Source organism: Amphiura filiformis, chromosome 6, assembly GCF_039555335.1.
Source record: "Amphiura filiformis chromosome 6, Afil_fr2py, whole genome shotgun sequence".
Lineage (NCBI taxonomy): Eukaryota > Metazoa > Echinodermata > Ophiuroidea > Amphilepidida > Amphiuridae > Amphiura > Amphiura filiformis.
The window spans coordinates 59,645,091-59,665,678 of NC_092633.1; the positions used below are offsets into that span (position 1 = coordinate 59,645,091).

At 35.5% G+C, this 20,588-nt stretch overlaps 1 protein-coding gene across 2 annotated transcripts in view; it reads left to right on the forward strand.

Moving 5' to 3' along the window:
- The window catches only part of LOC140155734 (dual specificity calcium/calmodulin-dependent 3',5'-cyclic nucleotide phosphodiesterase 1A-like), a 399,762-nt gene that overhangs the window by 100,769 nt on the left and 278,405 nt on the right, over positions 1 to 20,588 (forward strand). For both annotated transcript variants that reach the window (XM_072178672.1, XM_072178673.1), the window contains exon 2: positions 7,315 to 8,158. In XM_072178672.1, coding sequence (XP_072034773.1) covers positions 7,486 to 8,158 — 673 coding nt within the window. In that variant the 5' untranslated portion in view covers positions 7,315 to 7,485. The remainder of the gene's footprint in view (positions 1 to 7,314; positions 8,159 to 20,588) is intronic.

A 20,588-nucleotide genomic window follows, 5' to 3' on the forward strand; every position in this document is an offset into this window, starting at 1 on the left:
CTGATTCGGACTAAAGAACACGGTATCCGTTTCGGACTATAGAACCGTTTTACAATTTCGGACTAGAGAACCCTGTTTTAAATTCGGATTATAAAGCCTATTTCTATATTCGGACTATAGAACCCTTTTTTTAAAATTCGGACTATAGAGACTATTTTCATATTCGGACTAGAGAACCGTTTTTAAAATTCGGACTACAGAACCTTCGAAATAAAGAACCGTCGGAATAAAGAACCTCTTTTCAATTTTTTTTCGGACTAGAGAACCTCTTTTAAAATTCGGACTAACGAATGCTATGAACACGTGTTCGGACTAGCGAACCTTCGGACTAAAGAACGTTCGGATTATAGAACCTTCGGATTATAGAGCAGTCCCCGAATTAACATTGTCTGAAAGTGACGATTATGTATTGTAAAAAGTCTTTGGCATTTACAAAACAAGTTGTAGATTATGTATTTAGGTTTTGAATGTAAAATGTTCAACAAATACTTGAAATATAGATGATGACTTTATTTATTCGTGAGATGGAATTGAATGATGTATTTGGCAGCCTAGTAAGCTTTTGAACAAGATACGGTTATACATTATTTATATACCATAGACCTAGATATGCATGTATATAGATAAGATATGAAATTACATAATGCATTTTAGAATTTTAGTGCTGTCGTCTTTTAAACACGTGCGCTTATAAAGATTGACCATTTGACGGATTCTCGGTAACCATGACCTTGCTGATGGTGCGGAGCAGAGAGATGGGCGGTACATGGATAAATTACTTCGAATATTTTTTGTAATTGGTCTGAGTGGTCTTGCATGTTCTGCGCTGCACTCCTTCAGGACTCTTGCAGGGATTTCATCAGGACCAGTAGCTTTATCTGGTTGCAGATTCCTGAGTAGCTTCTAACATGCTGAATTTTAGGAGCAGATTCTTAGGAGCAAGCTGACATTTAGCGGCAAAGGTCTGGCAAAATTGTTCAGCTTTGTCTTTTGATGTAGCACTTCAGCACTACTGTACTGGTATATCAACTCTGGTGGACACACATGGTGTTAACAGGCTAGTGTTCCACCGTTTCTTGCTGCTGAGTTTGGCATCTGAGAGTTCTTTCTTCAACTTGTTGTTATAGCTCCATCTGGCTACCTTCTCTGCATGATTGTACCCCTTTCTAGCTTTTGTAAACGTATCCTTGTTTGCCTTGGTGTTGTTCTTTTTTAGCTTCCTGAATGGGCTACGCTTCTTGGTTGCTGCTCGTTTGCAGTGGTCATACTTTATCACCAGTTTCCTCCTTGAAAACAAGCTTTGCTGGTGTGAAAATCTCCATTGCATCACTGATAATAGTGGCGATGATGTATGTTGCAAGCTTCTTCTGGGTCATGACATCGACATTGAAGTGCAATAGACCAGTCTACAGATATAAGAGATAAGCTACAAGAAAACCTCTCATTCACCAGTAGTCAGCCTTATCACATTGCGCTTGTAGGGTTTATCTCTGTACAGCGGTACTTTCAGTTTAAAATGAACTGGAACATGGTCTGAGGACTGAGGAACTTAATCTTAAATGTATTGTGCAGGTGACATCCTAGATCAGTGATGACCAAGTCACAAATCTGATCTTCCGGGTTGCTTCTTTGACCAATTGTGTTATGTCAACAAAATGGTCAAGAGCATTACACATCTCAAGTGTGCGGCGTCCAGCAGCATAATATTATGTTGAACGGCTACCAAGCCATTCATTGTGGTGGATATTGAAGTCGCCAAGAAAAACTACTGATTGTGCATTGAATTCAGACATCTTTGACAAGGTGGTGGAGTTCAGATAGCTGATGATATAACTGTTAGCACTACGTGGTTTATAGACAGAACCAAAGAGTACTTTCCGTGATTTCATTGTTACTGAGAACTACATCAGCTCCATATCCTCGGGATCAAGAGCACTGTCATGAAATATGGCGATACACTGCAGGTAATAGATGGCAATCCCTCATTTGTTGGATGTAGGTCTATCTATACAACAGCTGAAGCTGTTGATATAGTTACGCAGTCAGCACCATCGTTCAGAGTAGAATCCAAGAGGGTTTCCACGATTACAATAATGGATGGGTTTAGTTCATGGCACAGATTGGACAGTTCGACCATGTTCGAACGTAGTCCTCTGATGTTCACTTCCAGTAAAGTCAGGTCCGTTTCACGTAGTCGTTGGTCGTTTCCGTTTTGATCCATTCATTTGAGTCTTCTTTAACTTACTTGTAAGTTGTAACGAGATTAATTGAAGAATGGGGAGTTGATGGCCCCATCAACCCAAACACACACCTAAGTGGTGCGGTGGGGGTGTGCACTATACATGACCTAAACTGAAAACATCCTGAAATTCAGAACAGTTCGGGTATCCAGATAGCCGACGATACCTCTCGATCAGGATGGGGTGGTGCTTTAGGTTATACTCAACACTACCAGTTTGCGGATAGAAAAAATTTGAGACACGTTAAGACATTTGACCTAGCGATGATAGGGACAATTTGAGGTTTATAACAACATGATAGAGCAATGTTAAATTTGTTCCCCATTATGACCTTGGGGCCCTTCGTGGGTAGAACAGGGGGCACAATTCCACGATTTCATATACATTTCACAAACAAATTATTTTCCCATTTCATTTTTCGGAGAAGAGTAATTTGAGACAAGTAACAATAAAATCGGGGCATTTGGAAAATTAGACTTCTGTGCATGACATTCATTTAAGGTGGTATTACACCCCCTGATTAATTTTGTGACTAATTTTGCATTTTCTCAAAAAATAACTAAACACTGGTAACAAAAGTTATGTATATTATAGGGGCAAGAATCCAATTACTCCACTGAAATTTCAGTGATTCAAGACAAATGGTTCATTATATACCGTAAACGTTCGCCTAATGGCGCTATAGAGTTCATGGAAATGACAGAGCGCCATCCCTGTAAAAGCCGATTATTATCACTGATCATTAAGGGCACGTGTAGTTAAAGGGTGATACCTATCGACACATACAATTATGAACAAGATCGAACAAACTTGTTCATGATAATACGGTAATCATTCACCTGATACGTTGTGGCCCAGTGAGCAGAGCATTAGACTGTAGTGCGAGGATAAAGAGAACTTGTGGAGAGGATTGATGGTTCGAATCTCATGCAGTAATTTCTGACAGATTATGATGTATGTCAATGTCTTTTTTTCGGATTTGAGGAAATTTTATTCTCTATTTTCTTGATTTTATCTTTAACATTGTTTATATTATTTTATTATTTTATCTTTTATGGGTCTTTTTCATGATTCTTTGTTTTTATCGTTTCATTTTAGAGTAACTCAATCCATTTAATCAAATGTTGTAATGAACCTATTTGATTGTATAGGAATTTGTTATGTGTGTGAGACGAACTGTCGCGTGCCACAAAGTCTTTCAATTTGCGCGAGTGTCCTTGCTTATGCATCAGTGGTCATAAGAGGTATATCATTTTATTCGAAAATATACGGGGTCATAAAGTCTTGGAAAGAATAATAGGAGGGGGGGTCATAGAATGTTTTATGACCAAAATGTAGGGAGTCACACGATGACCACAGAAAGTGTGTTATTTTATTCAAAAAGACAAAGGGGTGCGCAATTTTATTGAGGCAGACTTTGTGTAAATTTGGGACCCCCTTCCAAAACAAATGATAGCCCTCTAAGAGGATTCAAAAGATAACCTCTGCCCCAATAATCAGTCCAAGAGAGTGCCAAATATGGATCAGGAGTATTACATAATAATACCCTGCTATGACAATAGCTGCACTAGGTTAATCGTATAATCTCCTTATGTGGTTAGCATGGCTGGGCCAGGAAATCCACAAGGTCAACCAATGTATGTACATGTATTCGGTACATGTGCCATATCTTTTACAATGGGTGATAAATTTCTGGTTTGTTTTATTTCAAAACGCAACAGTCGATATTCTAAAGCTTGGTCCAAATCCAAGAGAAGAACCAACTCTAGTAATTTATGTGGTTTCAAATTATATCGGCTGTTGCCTTTTTGATAGAAATGGTGTTTGTTGATGTGCACAGTTTCCCATTAGATCATAACATGCTGTTGTACATCCAAGGTCAAAGGTCTTTTAATCCATATTTGGCGTTGTTCTGGGACTGATAATCCCTAGCTATATTTGTTTGAAACTATTCCACGGAGGATGTATCATAATAGGCTCAGTCTTCAAATGATATAAATAAAATTTGAATGAGTAAACGAACAAAATCATACAACGATCAACTGAATAGAGGCTGTGCATATGACATATCATCCGTAAAATATGGCGGACTACTCAAATGCATTCAACAAAAGCATGATTGCATCTACCGCGACAGTTCGTCTCACACACATAACAAAATGCACTACGATCAAATAGGTTGATGACAACATTTGATTGAATGGACTGCACTGCGCCATGATTTCGGGGAAGAAACCGGTTCAAATCCTTTGTTTGGAGCCAATCGATAAACGCAAGGCCTCTATAGCTATCATTGAATACTGGCTAGGATTCCACAACACAATGAGAACATGTTATAAGGCGCTTTGGAAGGCACACAATACCCCAATGGCTTTCCATATTATGTGCACTCAACAACTATTCAGTATCGAAGCCCGGTATCGAAGTTACGTAATGTTACTATGTCAACGGGATCACGCGCTTAAGTAATGAACCACGATCGAAACAATCAGTACACAAAAAAGGCATACATGTACCAAAATAGCGTGATTGTAATGATCGCCATACAAGCAGTGCTTGGTTCCGATACCATCACGGAGTTACGTAACTACTTCGTGGTCTGATAGTTATATGATCAATGGTCTGATCTACTTGGGTTCGATCCTTTTAAGAAAAGAAAAAATAGCTGATCATTTGTAATGCATAAATGAATAAAGTAATGTAGTTATACAACTTGAAACATTGAGGCCGTTCTATTTTTCAAAGGTCATTATGCAGTGGAATATATCACGCATTGATAGGTAGCAGGTGGAGCAAATTTTGTCAGCGGTTTTTGTTGCCGTTTGTTCGCAGTGCCTATTTATCTAAAAAAAAATAAGAAAATTTAAATTTAATTTAAAAAAATCACAATATTCGTTCGTAAAATGGGGACAAAATCCAAAAACATTTCTTGACCCTTGTTCACATAAAAGTGGGGGCAGAAATCAAGATTCGAACAAGTACCATTCACCATTCAAGGCGCACCCTTTACCGACTGAGCTAACGGGTCAGACAATAGACGGGTGTAATTTTGAACTGAAGAATATTAAAAAAATATGAAGAAATTACAATGTTATAAAAAGATTTACCAAAATGAGTTAGGTATAACGTATGAATCGATTTACAAATTAAGTCCAATGGTACTTTGAGAAAGAATACTTGAAGAAACCCCAAAACATTTGCTGCTCTACCAACTAACCTAGTGACCTAAAGTATTGGGTCATGTCACGATATTTTTTTCAGAGGCTTTATATCCAGGTTGTTCAATTTAACATACACGTATCCTTAATGCTGTTGAGATTTTACAAGGATGGCGCTCTCACATTTCTAAGAATCCAAAAGCGCCATTAGGCGAACGTTTACGGTATGTATAGAAATGATGTACATTTTAGCGGTACCTCTTTTCTTATCATAAATAACATGCCGCTTGTCTTGAGTCACTGAAATGCCAGTGTAGTAACTGGATTCCTTGGCCCTGAAATATACATAACTTTTTTTACCAGTATGTTATTAATTTTTGAGAAAAATGCAAAAATAGTTACAAATTTATCAAGGGGTGAACGAAGAACTCCTGAACGAAGCACCTAGAGCAATTATGACAATTTACCTTTTAACCCCTAGCGATGAGAGGAACAATTGGAGATATATATTACACCATGATAGAACAAAATGTTAAATAATGTATCCCCATTATGGCGCATCATGGGAAGCAAAGGGAGGCATAGGAAAAATGGAACCAATTTAGCTTTATCATTTGAGGTTTAATGTTGCCACATTATAACAAGACAAAATGTTAATTCAAATGTCACTACACAGCGCCATGTACTGATGCTATCTAAACCGTTTCTTAACTCCACGATGATTTGTTATTTAAGTGCAGTGGCTTTTGCAATTGTGAGGGCGCTAGGATCGTGTTCCTTTCAATGACACCAGCTTCTCCAGTGGCTAATTAATAAGTTAACTAAACTAATACCATTTCATTTCAAGGAATTTCTTTTGTGAAAGCCAACTTCCATTTGATAATAAGGATGTGTTTTGATTGATAAATATAATTGAGAACCTTTGAACTAAAAAATTTAAACATATTAGTCATTAAGGGCTGGGTATGAACGTTTGGACAGTATTTATTTTGGGACATTAGAGCACATCAGACATATCGAATTGCATTCTGAATACGAAGAATGTCATTCTGATATCAAATAATTTTGGTTTTTCGAAATTCGCAATTTAATACACATTTTATGGCAAATCATTAAAAATTGATATTTTTGATATTTATTTTCCCAAAACACCACAAAAAAAGGTCTTTTTGGGAAAAAAATCTATATCTTCAATATGAAAGGTCAAAATTTTCAATTGACCGTCGGCTTTTCCTCCCTGCTACATACACTTTAAGAATATATCATTAGATTTATATAATTTACTTCGAGGACTGTTATATATCAAAATTTGAAAAATATCAAATTTTTATAATTTGTCATAAAATTTGTATTATATTGTGATTTTCAAAAATTAAAATTATTTGATATCAGAAAGACATGCTTCGTATTCAGAATGCAATTCGATAGGTCTGAAGTGCTCTCATGTCCCACAAAAAATACTGTCGAAACTCAATAAACGCTCATTTTAGATCCCTTAAGTAATGATTGTTATCTTGCATGCTACGTGACATTTTAAAACCCGGAACACCAATAATGAAAGGTAGCTCGCTAACATTTAGTTAAATACTCTTCCTTTTGATACGTTTTACACATGAGGTGTTTTTCAAATTATTACGGTTGATAACATTCGGGTTTTTTAGAGTAAAATATTTGTTAATTACGAAAATAAAAAAGAACGCGTTTGCTCTGTCATGCATGAAATGGCTTCCTTCTATAATGAAAAAACTACCCTTTGTGTAGATGATAAACTCGCAACTAGGCATTATTTTAGTGCTGTTTACGTATAACTTACCTATGACATACACCTTTATGTTTCATCTTAGTTCATTAACTGCAGACAGCCTGTATTAAAAGTCATTACACGTTGTTTGTTTTTTCTTTTTATGTTTCTACAGAAACCTTGTAGCAGTAACAGCCACTAGCAGCAGCCCTGGTTGAATCTTTTGAGAACTGCAACACTATGAAATGGTACTAATTGAAATGTGCAACAATAATCTATCGGGAAAAAGTAACAGTTAATCCATCAATTTCTACTGATTGGAACAGCGCCAACAGCGTTAACTTCAATGGGTGCAGGGATTTGCGGACCCAGTAGGACTACTCCTGGAACAATAGAAACGAATGAACCACCACTTCCACAAAAAGTTGATCAAAAGACGGCCGGAAGTTCAAAGAGTTCCAAAAAGCATGCAAAATGTGAGAAATTGCGCGAGGTGTCGTCAAATGAAATATCCAATCCTTCGCATCCCGTGAATGGTCAGACTAGCATAGACGATAGCAAGAAACACGTTGTAAGTCCAGCTAAGAAGGGGTCACTACCAAGCATGAAGGATAACTCGCGACCAAGTAGTAAAGAATCCAATAAATCTCGTCGTTCTGGGGTAATACAGGTACGACCAGCAAGTAAGGAACATATTAAACGACAATCAAGGGTGAACTCTTTTGAACATGATCCACCCATGAAACAGCCAAATGGAAGTGTGGATTCAAGGACTATTAATGATGCAACACCCCCGGTGGAGATAGCTCCACCTGTCAGGAGGATGACTGCTGGTAAAGAGGACGAGGGTGAAAAATGCCGCAGACCAAGCAGTGTGGATAGAGAATTAGGGATCATCAATTACTCAAGTCAAGGGAGTGACAGTCCTTTCAATAGTGACCATAATGAAGGCAGTGAGATGGCGTGGTCTGCTGACGAAGAGTCGGTAGATATACCAGAAATACCGACAATTAAATCAGGTAAGTTTGTGATATTGTACTGTGTTTGATTTTAGCTTTCTTGCTCTATTAGATTGGGGTTTTTTTTTCAGGCATGTTTCTAAACGAACAACCGAATGCATTTACCTGTTCAATCCTAGTGTTGTTTGTTAAAGTAGACGGGGCATTATCAGGTATAACATTCTGTTAAATTCGTTAACTCGGATGTCAGAAGTTGGCAATTATCGGTCCGCATTTAGGCTGAATGTAAGCCATGTAAATTAGACATTTAAGCTGAAAAATAATACGAAACTAGATGGCACAGTTGTGTTTAACCAAACACGAATATCTATGCCCGTGACCCCACCTAACCCCTTAAACCTGCCCACAAACGAAAACCTGGTGACCACCATGTGAAAGCATTTGTTATAAGCTTTAATTTGATATATGATCCATCTTCATAGCACTTGAAATATAAAAAAAAAGAACCCAATTGGGCGCCAAATCTCAAAATTGGTGACGCCCATGTCACTCTCTTACAAAACTTTGAAAATCCTTAACCCACCCTAACACCCCATGAACCAACCACACTCCTTGTTCCATCATGGCAACCTTTTGAGGTGGTCCAAGGAATCAAAATCAAAATGCCTACACATTCCCTTTCAAGGGAGTTTTTGTCAAATGATCAGTTCCCTGTACTAATCAGGCCTTTATCATTGCAAACACAGGGAGCTATTTTTATAAGAAAATACTACCTATTGCGCTACACTGTGTTAATAGGTCGTACCTATTTTGCATTTTAAAGCCTTTGACTTCTGGGGATGCAGCTAATATGGAATACATCTAGGGTCATGGGTTTTCATTGTACCAAGTATGAACCCTGAGGGCACTGTAGTTCTTGAGCTAGAGCTGTTTTAAATATTACACATATTGCTCACTGTAGCCCATGCCCTTTGACCTCTGGGGTCGATGATACTGCAGGAAATATCTAAGGATCATGGGCCATCATGTACCAAGCATGAACCCTAAATATTGTAAAAAATGAAGCTCGTTGCGTTTTGCCAACAACCTCATAATGGTCCTTGCTTCAGAAGTAAGTGGTAGATCACCCAGTACAGTTATCTGTTAGATTATTTACTCATTTTAGTATAACATTAATATGGAACATAACTGCCATCGCGTTTGCACCTTGCTGTCAATCTTTGTTTCATCTTACTTACCATGAAATAGCGCCATCGTCTTTCTGAAGAATCGTGTTGTAGTTAAAGCGTCAAAAATACATTTAGTGGTAAACAATGATTGCTAGAAGGCAAATGCTAGATTCTTCGGACAAACCTGTACGGGTACGGATATAAAGTAATGAAGCTTAATGATGAATTCGATGTTTTATATGGCACTGACTAGCATTAAAATGGGTACCCTTTGGGTAGATGGTACTTAGTTAATACCCTTAAGTCAAGTTTAATGACAATAATAACCCACTTCCAATGCAATCTAAAAGCTTTATGGAATCGGATAATTAAGTTTGCACAAAATTTTTTTTGTGGGACATAAGAGCACATCAGACACATCAAATTATATTCTGAATACGAGGAATGTCCTTCTAATTAAATGGACATGGCCAAATTTTATGGTAAATTATTAAAAAATGATATTTTTTTGTATTTAACAATCTTCGAAGTAAACTTTATAAATTTAATGGTATGTAGAGGAAAAGCCGTCCATCAGTTGAAAATTTTGACCTTTTGTATTGAAGATATACATTTTTCCCCAAAAGACCTACTTAAAAAATTATATCTTCATGACGGATGGTCCAAATTTGTAAGAATTCACCATAAATTACAAATTATATATCGGGAATTTAAAAAAAAAATGATATAAGAAGGACATTCCTCGTATTGAGAATGCAATTTGGTGTGTATAATGTGCTTTCAGGTTCCACAAAAAATACTGTGCAAACGTTGGTATCTGATTTTCATACTGAAACCTTGCATTTTCATTTAGGAATAATTTTGTATCAAGGGGTACAAATCGGCAGTTTATTTTCTGGTGATATTCATGTTCCAAAATACCAATACAGTCCATGTACTTTACTGTGTAAAATAACAGCTGCTCAAATACATGTACAATTTTCTTGGCTACGTTCAACTCTTCATTTTCTTGGAAGACTAGGTAGTCATATAGATGAAATAAAGTACATGGTCAAGGCCATCATTTTGAGATGCAATCCGTTAAATGAGAACGATGTATTATATAACATCGCCCATAAAATAAATCAATAAAATTGACCAAACCTAAAAGCGTAAACGAAAGAAGATAATTTCCACTCAAATAGTACGCGAATATGCCCTTATTTACACAGGTTTCTACATTAGTAGAATTAATGTTTTTGGAATTCTTACACCTCATATGATAAAACTAGACTTAGTTCCATTTTTCATATGCCCCCTATAGTTCTCACGAATGTTCGCAGGTCATAATGGGTGCGAAATAGTCCTATCATGTTATAATATATCTCAAATTGTTCCTCTCATCACTGCTGATTCGCTAGAAATAAAAAAAGGTCAAGTGCTTTTATTTCAGGGGTTATAACGTCGAGTAGGTCATATACCAAAAAATACACAGAGAGCATCCGTCGTAAAAAAATGCACTTGTTTACGCCCAAACGACATAAGCTAATCATAGATCCATCATTTGTGCTCATTTAAAAGATTTAAAATTTTTACCCCAGCATTTTACCCGGTTTTAGGAAAGGCCATCAAAGTTGACCATAGAGTGGAGTTGGTGAGGCACACCATTGGTTTCTACAGTAAAATCAATGATTTTCATTTCGCTCTTGTAAAATTATTCCAACAGCTACTGACTTTTTACTTTTTGAAATAGTCATATCCTTTTATATTAAAAAGCATACTTAATTTACAATTTTGGTCCAATTTGTATTCAGAGTTATGTAGCCAAAGTCCAATAGAAATATTTACATGCATAATGCTTCATGGCCCATAATTTCATCCGATTCTGATGTTACGCATTGCTCAAACAAATTAGTTTACTATTTCGTTTGCCGAGAGGAGTAATTTGACACAAGTTGAGATTGAATCGGTGTATTCTGAAAATTTGAATCCAGACCATTTACGCGTGCAAAACGCAAATCTTCTGACATTCATAGTATATGCCATCACCGATCATGTGGCAAATCACTCCATCAATTGGGAGGACTCTAAGGTCATTGATCGTGAAGCTGAGAACACTACCATGTGGCTTAAAGAAGCCATTTGGATCCGAAGAAAGGGTAATTACACGCTAAACAAGGACGAGGGGCCTGTAGTGGGCAAAATAAAAATTTCGGGGCTAAGACGAAAAAATTATTTTTGTTGCATCTTTCTGAGCGGTATTTATCGATGGGATATCTGTTTTTAGACAGACTGTACATGTTAAAGCCATAATGTACGATCTTTTTAAATGAGTTCGGTCAATTGTTTTCAAACCTGATTTATGGCAAATTTGTAATATTTACACGTGTACCAACTTAAACCTAAATGGATTTGGTTAAAATCATTGTATTTTTAGGATAACAGAGCAAGTTTGAATTAAATATTTATAATTCTGACTTTAAATCCACCATAGAACACCACAGTTAAACAGCTACGTGTTCTCTTTCATTTTACCTCATTAGTTTGGCTTAAAATGACCAGAAAACTTTCTTGACAGTTGATACTAATGATATTTTATAATATTTGGTAAAGAATGACCAAATAAACATATTTACCAAAATCATATATTAAGGCTTTAAGTCTTCGAGCTTCCAAAAAATGGGGTTTTATTCGGACAATGTGCCAAAAATTTGTATTTTACGCTATTTTGGCCCATACAGATTTTGGTAAAAATGCAACCAAGATTTAAGATAATGATGTATATTCATAGGTAGCGGTAAACGTAAATAGAAAGCAAAATTAAACTTCTACGCTACTCAAATTTGGTACACTCACCAGAACGTTTTCGCCGGGTCATCCGGCGTCTCAACAACATGACTACAGCAACAAATTTTCAGAGCAATAACATCCACTGGAGACGCCGATTGACCAAGTGAAAGCGCTCCGGTGTGTGTACCAAATGTGAGTTGCGTAGAAGCTTTATTTTGCTTTCTATATAAATAGCGCCATCATTGTTTAACTTTTCTTTAAACATTAAAATGAATACAGTTTTACATGCTATCAAATAACTGTGGGCAAAAAGTCCATATTTCACCAGATCTTCTGTTAAATATATGACGAAATGTCTAATTTAGTCTATAAACTACCAAGTTTAAAGTACTTGGAATAATTCCATAAGAGCAAAATAAAATCATGGAATTTATTTTAGAAACCTATAATGGTAGGCCTCTCCCCTATTGGTCGACTTTGATGGTGCGCCATACCCCCAGCCAACCCTTTTATCACCAAAAATGAGGGCAAAGAATGGATCTACGATTGCCTTGAGTCGTCTGGGTGAATTTACACAAGCGTTTTAGTTTTCCGGATGAAATATCGTACTGGTTGTTACCTCCTTCCGTTAAAGATAATTACCACAAAAAGACATATCATGGATGTAAGTAAAGAATTTATGTTTTAAGTATTCATAATTGTGTGAGCAGTACCAGTTATTCTTCATTGTAAGTTACAATATGACCAACACATTGAAGAACATTAAAGAGAATTCATGAATACAAAGTTTGCATATATTTAAATGTATTTTGATGATTCTGAATATTCCCCTTTAAATGAGCTACGAACAACCTCATAATGGAGGAAACATTAGTAGCAGCTCTTAATTTCGAAGTGACTGAAGCTGCTGCCAGGAACTAAAAAACACCTGTTATTTTTGTTTAATGTTGCAAGGATTCGATTTCCCAAGAGTAAAACTTGCTATTACCTTACCGTCTGCAATTTATCTGTAAACTATTTCATTTCGTTTCTTATTTTAGCACGTAAACATTGCTCATTGATTTTAGCCAAAGGTAAAAGAACAGCTAAAGTAAACGAAGACAAGTATGTAACGTTTGAATCATATTTATTTAAGAAAATTATCTTTCAGAGCATTTGGAATTTATAAACCCTTATATCAAAAATACCAGAAAAGTGAACTGCTTTCAGCTACAGGATAGAAGCAGAATTTTTCAGTTTATAATGTAAGAAGGAAAATGTTAAAATTAAGTTTTAAATGTTTTTTGTCAACCTTAAAATTTAATTCAATACACTACAATATAATATGATACGAGGGGTGGTCAGTAATTAATGAAAGATGTTTAGTGACCCAAATATGGATTATTTTCAAGGTATTTCTCTATGATCACATAAACATTGTACCTTTGTCTTTCAAACAACACATGAAAAAAATGATATCACACACTTGATTACGTCACAGCATTAGGATAAAAACAATGATCTACACCCAGCAAACACAAAACGTTTTCGATATCATTCGCAAAAGGTTAGAAAAGGTTGCCAAAATGTTTAAATGTCGGGTTTTATATAAGGTATATAAAGGATATAAAACGTTCTCATAACATTTAAAAAGACTTTTTGATAACTTACTGCAAATATTCTAACATAATATTATTTAAGTGTTGACAACATATTTTTGCAAAACATATTTTACAATAACATTTTGAAAACATTTAAAGTAACGCATATTACTTTTCCGACTTCAAGGACACAAATTAATGTGATACCAACATAATAGCGTTGAATATAGTTTCCGTTCTGTGCAATTCTTTTGAGGCTTCATTTACATTTTCACAATAGCCTAAATATATGTCAGGACTCCATGTATTAAATGTTTTCAGTTGTAAACATCAAAACACAATTTAATGGGAATGGAAATGGATTTTATGTACGTAATTCAAATCGGAATTGCTTCGTCTTCTACTATGTATAATGAATTGTATTATCACTGATTGTAGAAGGCGGATTTCATAGGATTCGGGATGGGACTGAAAGAGTGTGAAAACAACAATAAAAACAAAATTAAACGGTAACAAAATGAAAGGGAAGAAAATAAAGAATGCAATGTATGAAAAAGGAAGATAAAATAATGGAAACGGGATTATTTAAGTAAAATTACATCGAAATTCGAAATCATAGGCTATGAAGCAGCAAATTAAAAAAATGGGAACATAATATGTAAACGGGTATGAAACGTTTTCATAACATTAGAAAATGTTTTTTGAAAATCTACTGCAAATATTCTAATTTAATGTTATTTAATTGTTGCCAAAACATTTGGCAAAAAATGTTTGCAAAATAAATTTGTCAATAACATTTTGAAAACAATTTTTTTGCTTTCATACAAAACGTTTTCAAACGTTTTCATGACCGTAATATAACCCGACATTTAATGTTATAAAAACGTTTTTACCAAAACCATAAACCCAAAATGCAACCTGTTTAAAACGTTTTAAAAATGTTCTGTGTTTTCTGGGCAGTCGCTGGCTGAAAACGAGTCGATTTATTAACCCTAACACGCCTGAGTACTATATAATACTACTGTATTAATGCGCTGTTCGTGCGTGCATCTCACGTGGCGTGAAGACGCAATCGCCCTAAGTGATATAGGCACGGTTTTGCTGGCCAGCGAAGCCCAAGAGCCATGGCAAAGTGTCGCCGATCCCGTGTTTGGCATGCGAGGGGTCTAGGGTTCGAATCCCACCCAGAGCAGACAACTTCTTTCTTTCTTTTCTCTCTTTATTCCTTCCTTCTTTCCCTTCTCGTCGCCAAAAAGCCCCTGGTGGGTTAGGGTTAAGGGAAATAAGATGCTGAAATGAGGTATTGCTGTAATTTGCATATTTTCGCAGGAATTAAAGTATCGAGAGTGCTGCCTTTTGGAATAGTAGTAGAACACAAACTTTCAGCTCACAAAACCACCTTTGTCGAGCTGTTAATGTTTTAATTAATTTATAATGCGTGGCCAAATATGTGTTATTTTCATTCTCTAAACATTTTAATACTGCCAATAATAGCAAACGTTTCTGTTTAATAACCCCAAAACATTAAAACGGGAGTTTCCCTATAAAAGTATTCGCAGCCGTGATTAAAATATAATTGTTATTCTACTAGTTCCATTTATACAAAAAGTTGTGGTACGAAGAGAGGGTCATCGTTTGAATGAGAAATTTATATTTAAAAATGTTCTCATTATTTCAGGTTGAGATCATACATAAAAAAACCCACGTGAATTATTAAATATCTATTTATATGAAATTTCATACATTTCCAGCATGTAAATATCGATCATTCCACCTTCGCATGCGCAGGTTGTTGTTTGATTTGCATCAGTTAACATTGTCCTGAGTACCAGCTCTCACTAGAGACCAGTCATTTTATTTTCCTCTGTTTCGTTTTGGAGATAATTAATGTCATTTGTAATAACTGCTTTATTATTTTCGACATTTTTGCAGAATAATGTTGCTTTCCTAAAAGTCCTAAAATTGTTGAAGTTCAGGACGTCTCATTTCCAACCAAGTATATAAATGACAAGTCTCATATTTTACCAAAGGCGTGCCCAGGAGCTAGTATTTACTCCTGTCCAAAAAATAGACATATGTGCCATGTACTCTTGCTGTTTTGAACGTTATAAACAAGTGCCTTCGCTGTAATTTAAAAGGCCCGCCTTTTTGCGTGATTTGGCAGTATCCGTAGTCTATTGAATTTATGCTAATACTGTTATGTAATCAAGTATAATATGGTATAATTTATACCATAAATTATATAATTTATACATATGTGGTTTGAAAGATAAAGGTACATTCTTCATGTGATCATCTAGAAATTTCATCTAAATATTCAATATAAGGGGTCAAAGGTCAACTTTCATTATATACTGACCGACCCTCGTACAAAACCAAACAAAACATCAACATTCGGCTGAATAATGATAATAGTAACCGTTTTCCGAATTTTTATTTGAAATGAGAAAAGTTACCTAGGCTATGCAAACGATATTTGCAATATACTGCATTTTCTAAAACACAGCAGCATTATAAGTGCATCGTTCAAAAAGGTCCTCCACAATTCTGAAACTGAATATCTGGTTTCTCATTACCAATATATTGTGGCTTCCTGCATCTCAAATTGTACATGTGTTAAACGAGGTTAGTATACAATGCGTCAATTCACATGATCCGCTATGAGCATACGTGATGGCTACGAATCAACGTCTTAATTTGTTTTAAAGAAAACGATATAGTATTTATTTATTTATTTATTTATTTATTTATTTATTTATTTATTTATTTATTTATTTATTTATTTATTTATTTATCTTCTTATTTATTGACGCATTTATGATTATTATTATTATTATTATTATTATTATTATTATTGAACTTAGATTTTTCTTGTTTTAACGCACTGAACCGTAAATACCCAAACGGAGTGCGCCCTCGAAGCTGAAGGTTACATTGAATTAGGTAGGGCGAATATTTACTAAAAACGGATGCCGTTCTGATGAAGTTTGGTAATATTATAACAAAATGCCATTTAATGAGAGAAAATATACCATTTTAAGCATCAAAACCCAAACATTTTTGGTAAATTTCAATGATTTTAAAGCAGTCTTTCAGATGCCACACAAACAAATAGTTCTTCGTCGTATTTCCATGCAATGCCCAGGCCTATTCGTGGTAAAAAAAAACCTATAGTCTGGCTACGCTCCTGGACCAGACAGTAATTTGAGTAGGTTTATTTTACGCTGACAGCGTGGATAGTCTTGCAAACTTTTCCCTGGGCCATCCAATATGACATAAATTAGTAGGACTGTAACCCGTATACTGGTCGGTTGACACTCTCATTTTCACATGAAAGTGAAAGTGAAAGTTGTGGCTTTAACTGGCCATGCTGAATATCTATCAGGCACCACACATCGTCTACAGCAGGTAAATAATTATTTTGTATATGCAGTGAAACGAACCGGTCTATAAATGCTCCGCCAGCTTCCGAAGGTCACAAAATAACTCCGGGCGCAGTTAGCGTTTGGTATTGGTATTTGGTATCGCATTGGCTAAAAAGCCCGCTAAAACTAATCGCTATAGCTCAGCGATGTAATTAATTCAGCAGTATGAGTACCTTCAAATTATCCGGGCAAAATTGATTATTCAATAAATTGTTGAATATAGAAGATATAGGGATGGTGACGCTGTGCACCATGTGCTGTATAATAGGTCAGACTGGGCAGCAAAATAGTAAAGTAAGTTGGAAAGTTTGATTACTTCTGTCGGCCGTGCAGTTCAAGGTCATTCAACTAAGGTGTTGTATATGATTCAACCGGACCAACCTCCTTTAAATATCAATTGACGTAAATATTGTCGGGCATCTTGTTCCAACATGATTAATAAACCACGCGTGTCGATGACAACTTTAAGGTCACGCCTCTCGTTCAACATCGATGATTGCCAAAGGAAATTCAGCTATGTTCATGTTCAATTCAAGACGTGGCTAATGATTTTTCATATGGCCTCATTCATAAGAAATTCATAGTGTTTTTCCCGCCAAAAGCATTGATGTACGTCCAGTAACACTTTTGTTGACGTTTCCGGGTTCTTACGCTCGCTATAAAAACAAGTGTAACACTCAATGTGGAATGACAAATGTTATAATAAGATTGGAATATCTGTATAGTATTATTTAGTTTCTATCATGTTTGTTCTATATTCAATAAGTTAAGCAGCTTCAATAAACCACACAAGAACAGATAAAGCACACAAATTATGAAAAAAATCAAACAAGTAAAACAAAGCAATGCAAATGAAAATTCACGACATCCAGTATAACTGAAAAACACAATGTACGACGCATTAAGAATTAGCCCATTTAGCCGTAGGCTACTTGAATTATTTGACGATATTTAAAATGGACCACATCACAGCACAGCAGCGGAGACTACTAATTGTTTAATTGGAGCCATCTAACAAGCCTTTGGGATTCCAAACCTCATTGAAATTTACAGCAACACATCTTGTCTTCAAATTGACCAACTAAAAGCTTTCTCGAGCAATTATTATTATTGTTGTTAAAAATAAAATGGTCTCATGGGAATTTATGATGATACGAAATTATTTTTTACACACACAAGAAAATTACAAACCGACATCTTGTTGATAAACATATCAAGTTATTAGAATAAAAAAACCACATTACAAGTAAGACAAAAAAAGTAAAGGACATGTTTTGTATTTTCCAACGGTAATAGTATTTCTTGAATATATACGGCCGTGCAAAGTAATCCATCTTGATCTCAAGTAGGATAGACCCGAAGGCCGATAATGTGTTCATGGCTGAAAATTCCATTTACTGTCATCATCTGTCCTTGTGAAAGTTAAGTAGGACTCAAGATTCTGTAAAACCGATTTTCATCATTTATTCATCATTACCAATATGAGCTGCCATGAAGAATATTATTATGTTTATTATTCTATAATAGACAAACAAAGACAAATAAACACAAATATATTTCCAAAAAACCGCAAAAACGCAGGACTTTAATACTTCAACAGTTGCTTAGTATGATCAGTGTAAAACCGAAACAGAATAACACATTTTCCCATCAGGTGAATCAGGTGATAATCTCTTAAAGTCTATTGTTTTCGATTCTATTAATACAGTGTATTCATAGCTACTTTAAAGCATACATATTTTGGGTGTGTACAACAGACATTTTCGATGACAGCCTATTGTTTTCGATCCTACTAATATGGTATATTCATAACTACTTTGAAGTATATATTTCGGTGGGTGTGGACAACAGACACTCTCGATGACAGATTACGCTGTGATTAGACAATCCAAAGCATTTTGATTAAGTATTAGTTTGGCTAACATAAACTGGCCTCAAAAAGAAACTTATAATTTTTTACAAGATCATATCTTAAAATCCTCTCCATAAAAATGAACAAAAATTGCACACAGGATTACTTCAATACTCTACTCTAAACACTGGTCAGTAACCAAACAGTTGTCTAACTGCCACAACAGCAAAATGCACTGACATGGAACACCTTCACAGCCCAACAGATTTCTATTGCTGGGTTCCAATTATTCGCCTGTGAATGTGGTCCCGGAAGCTGTTCCGTGTCAGTGTATTTTACTGTTGTGTCAGTTGGAAAACTGCTTGGTTACTGACACGTGTTTAGAGTAGAGTATTGAAGTAATCCTGTGTGTAATTTTTGTTCATGTACAGGCGAATAATTGGAACCCATCAATAGAAATCTGTTGGGCTGTGAATTTGGTCCAGGAAGGTGTTCCATGTGAGTGCATTTTGCTGTTGTGTCAGTTGGACAACTGTTTGGTTACTGACCAGTGTTTACAGTAGAGCATTGAAGTAATCCTGTGTGCAACTTTTGTTCATTTTTATGGAGAGGATTTTAAGATATGACCTTGTGAAAAGTTTCTTTTTGAGGTCAGTTTATTTAGCAAAATCGCGAGATTCTCTTTTTTTTAAACTAATACATATGGCTTCCTCTAAAGTTTAATTATTTCACAAAAATTATCATGGCCAATCGGCCAAATTACATCTATAATTACAAATTGTGCATGCATACATGTATTAAAACATTAAAAGGTTACATATTAGAACTGTAGACATCAAAAATTGCTATGGGACAAACTTATTTAATTCCAAAAGCACACATTAGCACACAGTATTGATTGGCTCAGACCAAAATACCCTTGTACATGTATTAAAAAACACAAATTAATACACATTTCAAAACATACATAAAATATCATTCATAACACTGAAGGTCAGTCGTAAAAGGATATTAATGGCTTCAAAAGATCGACAAAATATTGGATAGGGCTCTGCTGACATGCACTTTGCATGAACATGAATATCAACCGCCAGGTTACCCTGATTTGATGCCCTTGATGCCCTTAGGTCGTCGATCTGTCTAATAAGTGTCATAAATACATGTTTCGTAACTTTCTGATCTTAATTTTCCGATTAACATGAAATGTTTTTAAGTGCGTGCTTTTGAATAATTTTCCATTAACAAGTAAACCACAAAAATATGTTTCTTTATTATAGAAATACACTAGTATGTCTTTGTAAAATTATACAACATGGAATTTCATTGAGTGTGAGTTACACTAAGCCCGGACGCAAATCCCGAGTTGAAATGGATTTTGTTTTATACGTATTGATGAGGACAATCTAAGCACAGGTGTGAAAGCATTTTAGTGCTCTTAGGATGGTCTTTGGAGGTTTTATGCATGTAAAATGAAAATATAACCCTCGTCCTACTGAAGTAAATTTTGTAACACTAACTACGAAGGGGGCGTTATTGTAACTCCCTCTGGTTTTCTATATTACACGTCATATATGGTTATATTTGGCACCAATATAGCTATGGGTCTTCCCTGAAATCAAAATAAGTACAAGCATTTCCGCGTACCTATGGCGTCATAATGTGAGCGCGCCGTCGCAAAATTGAGATATCCCACAA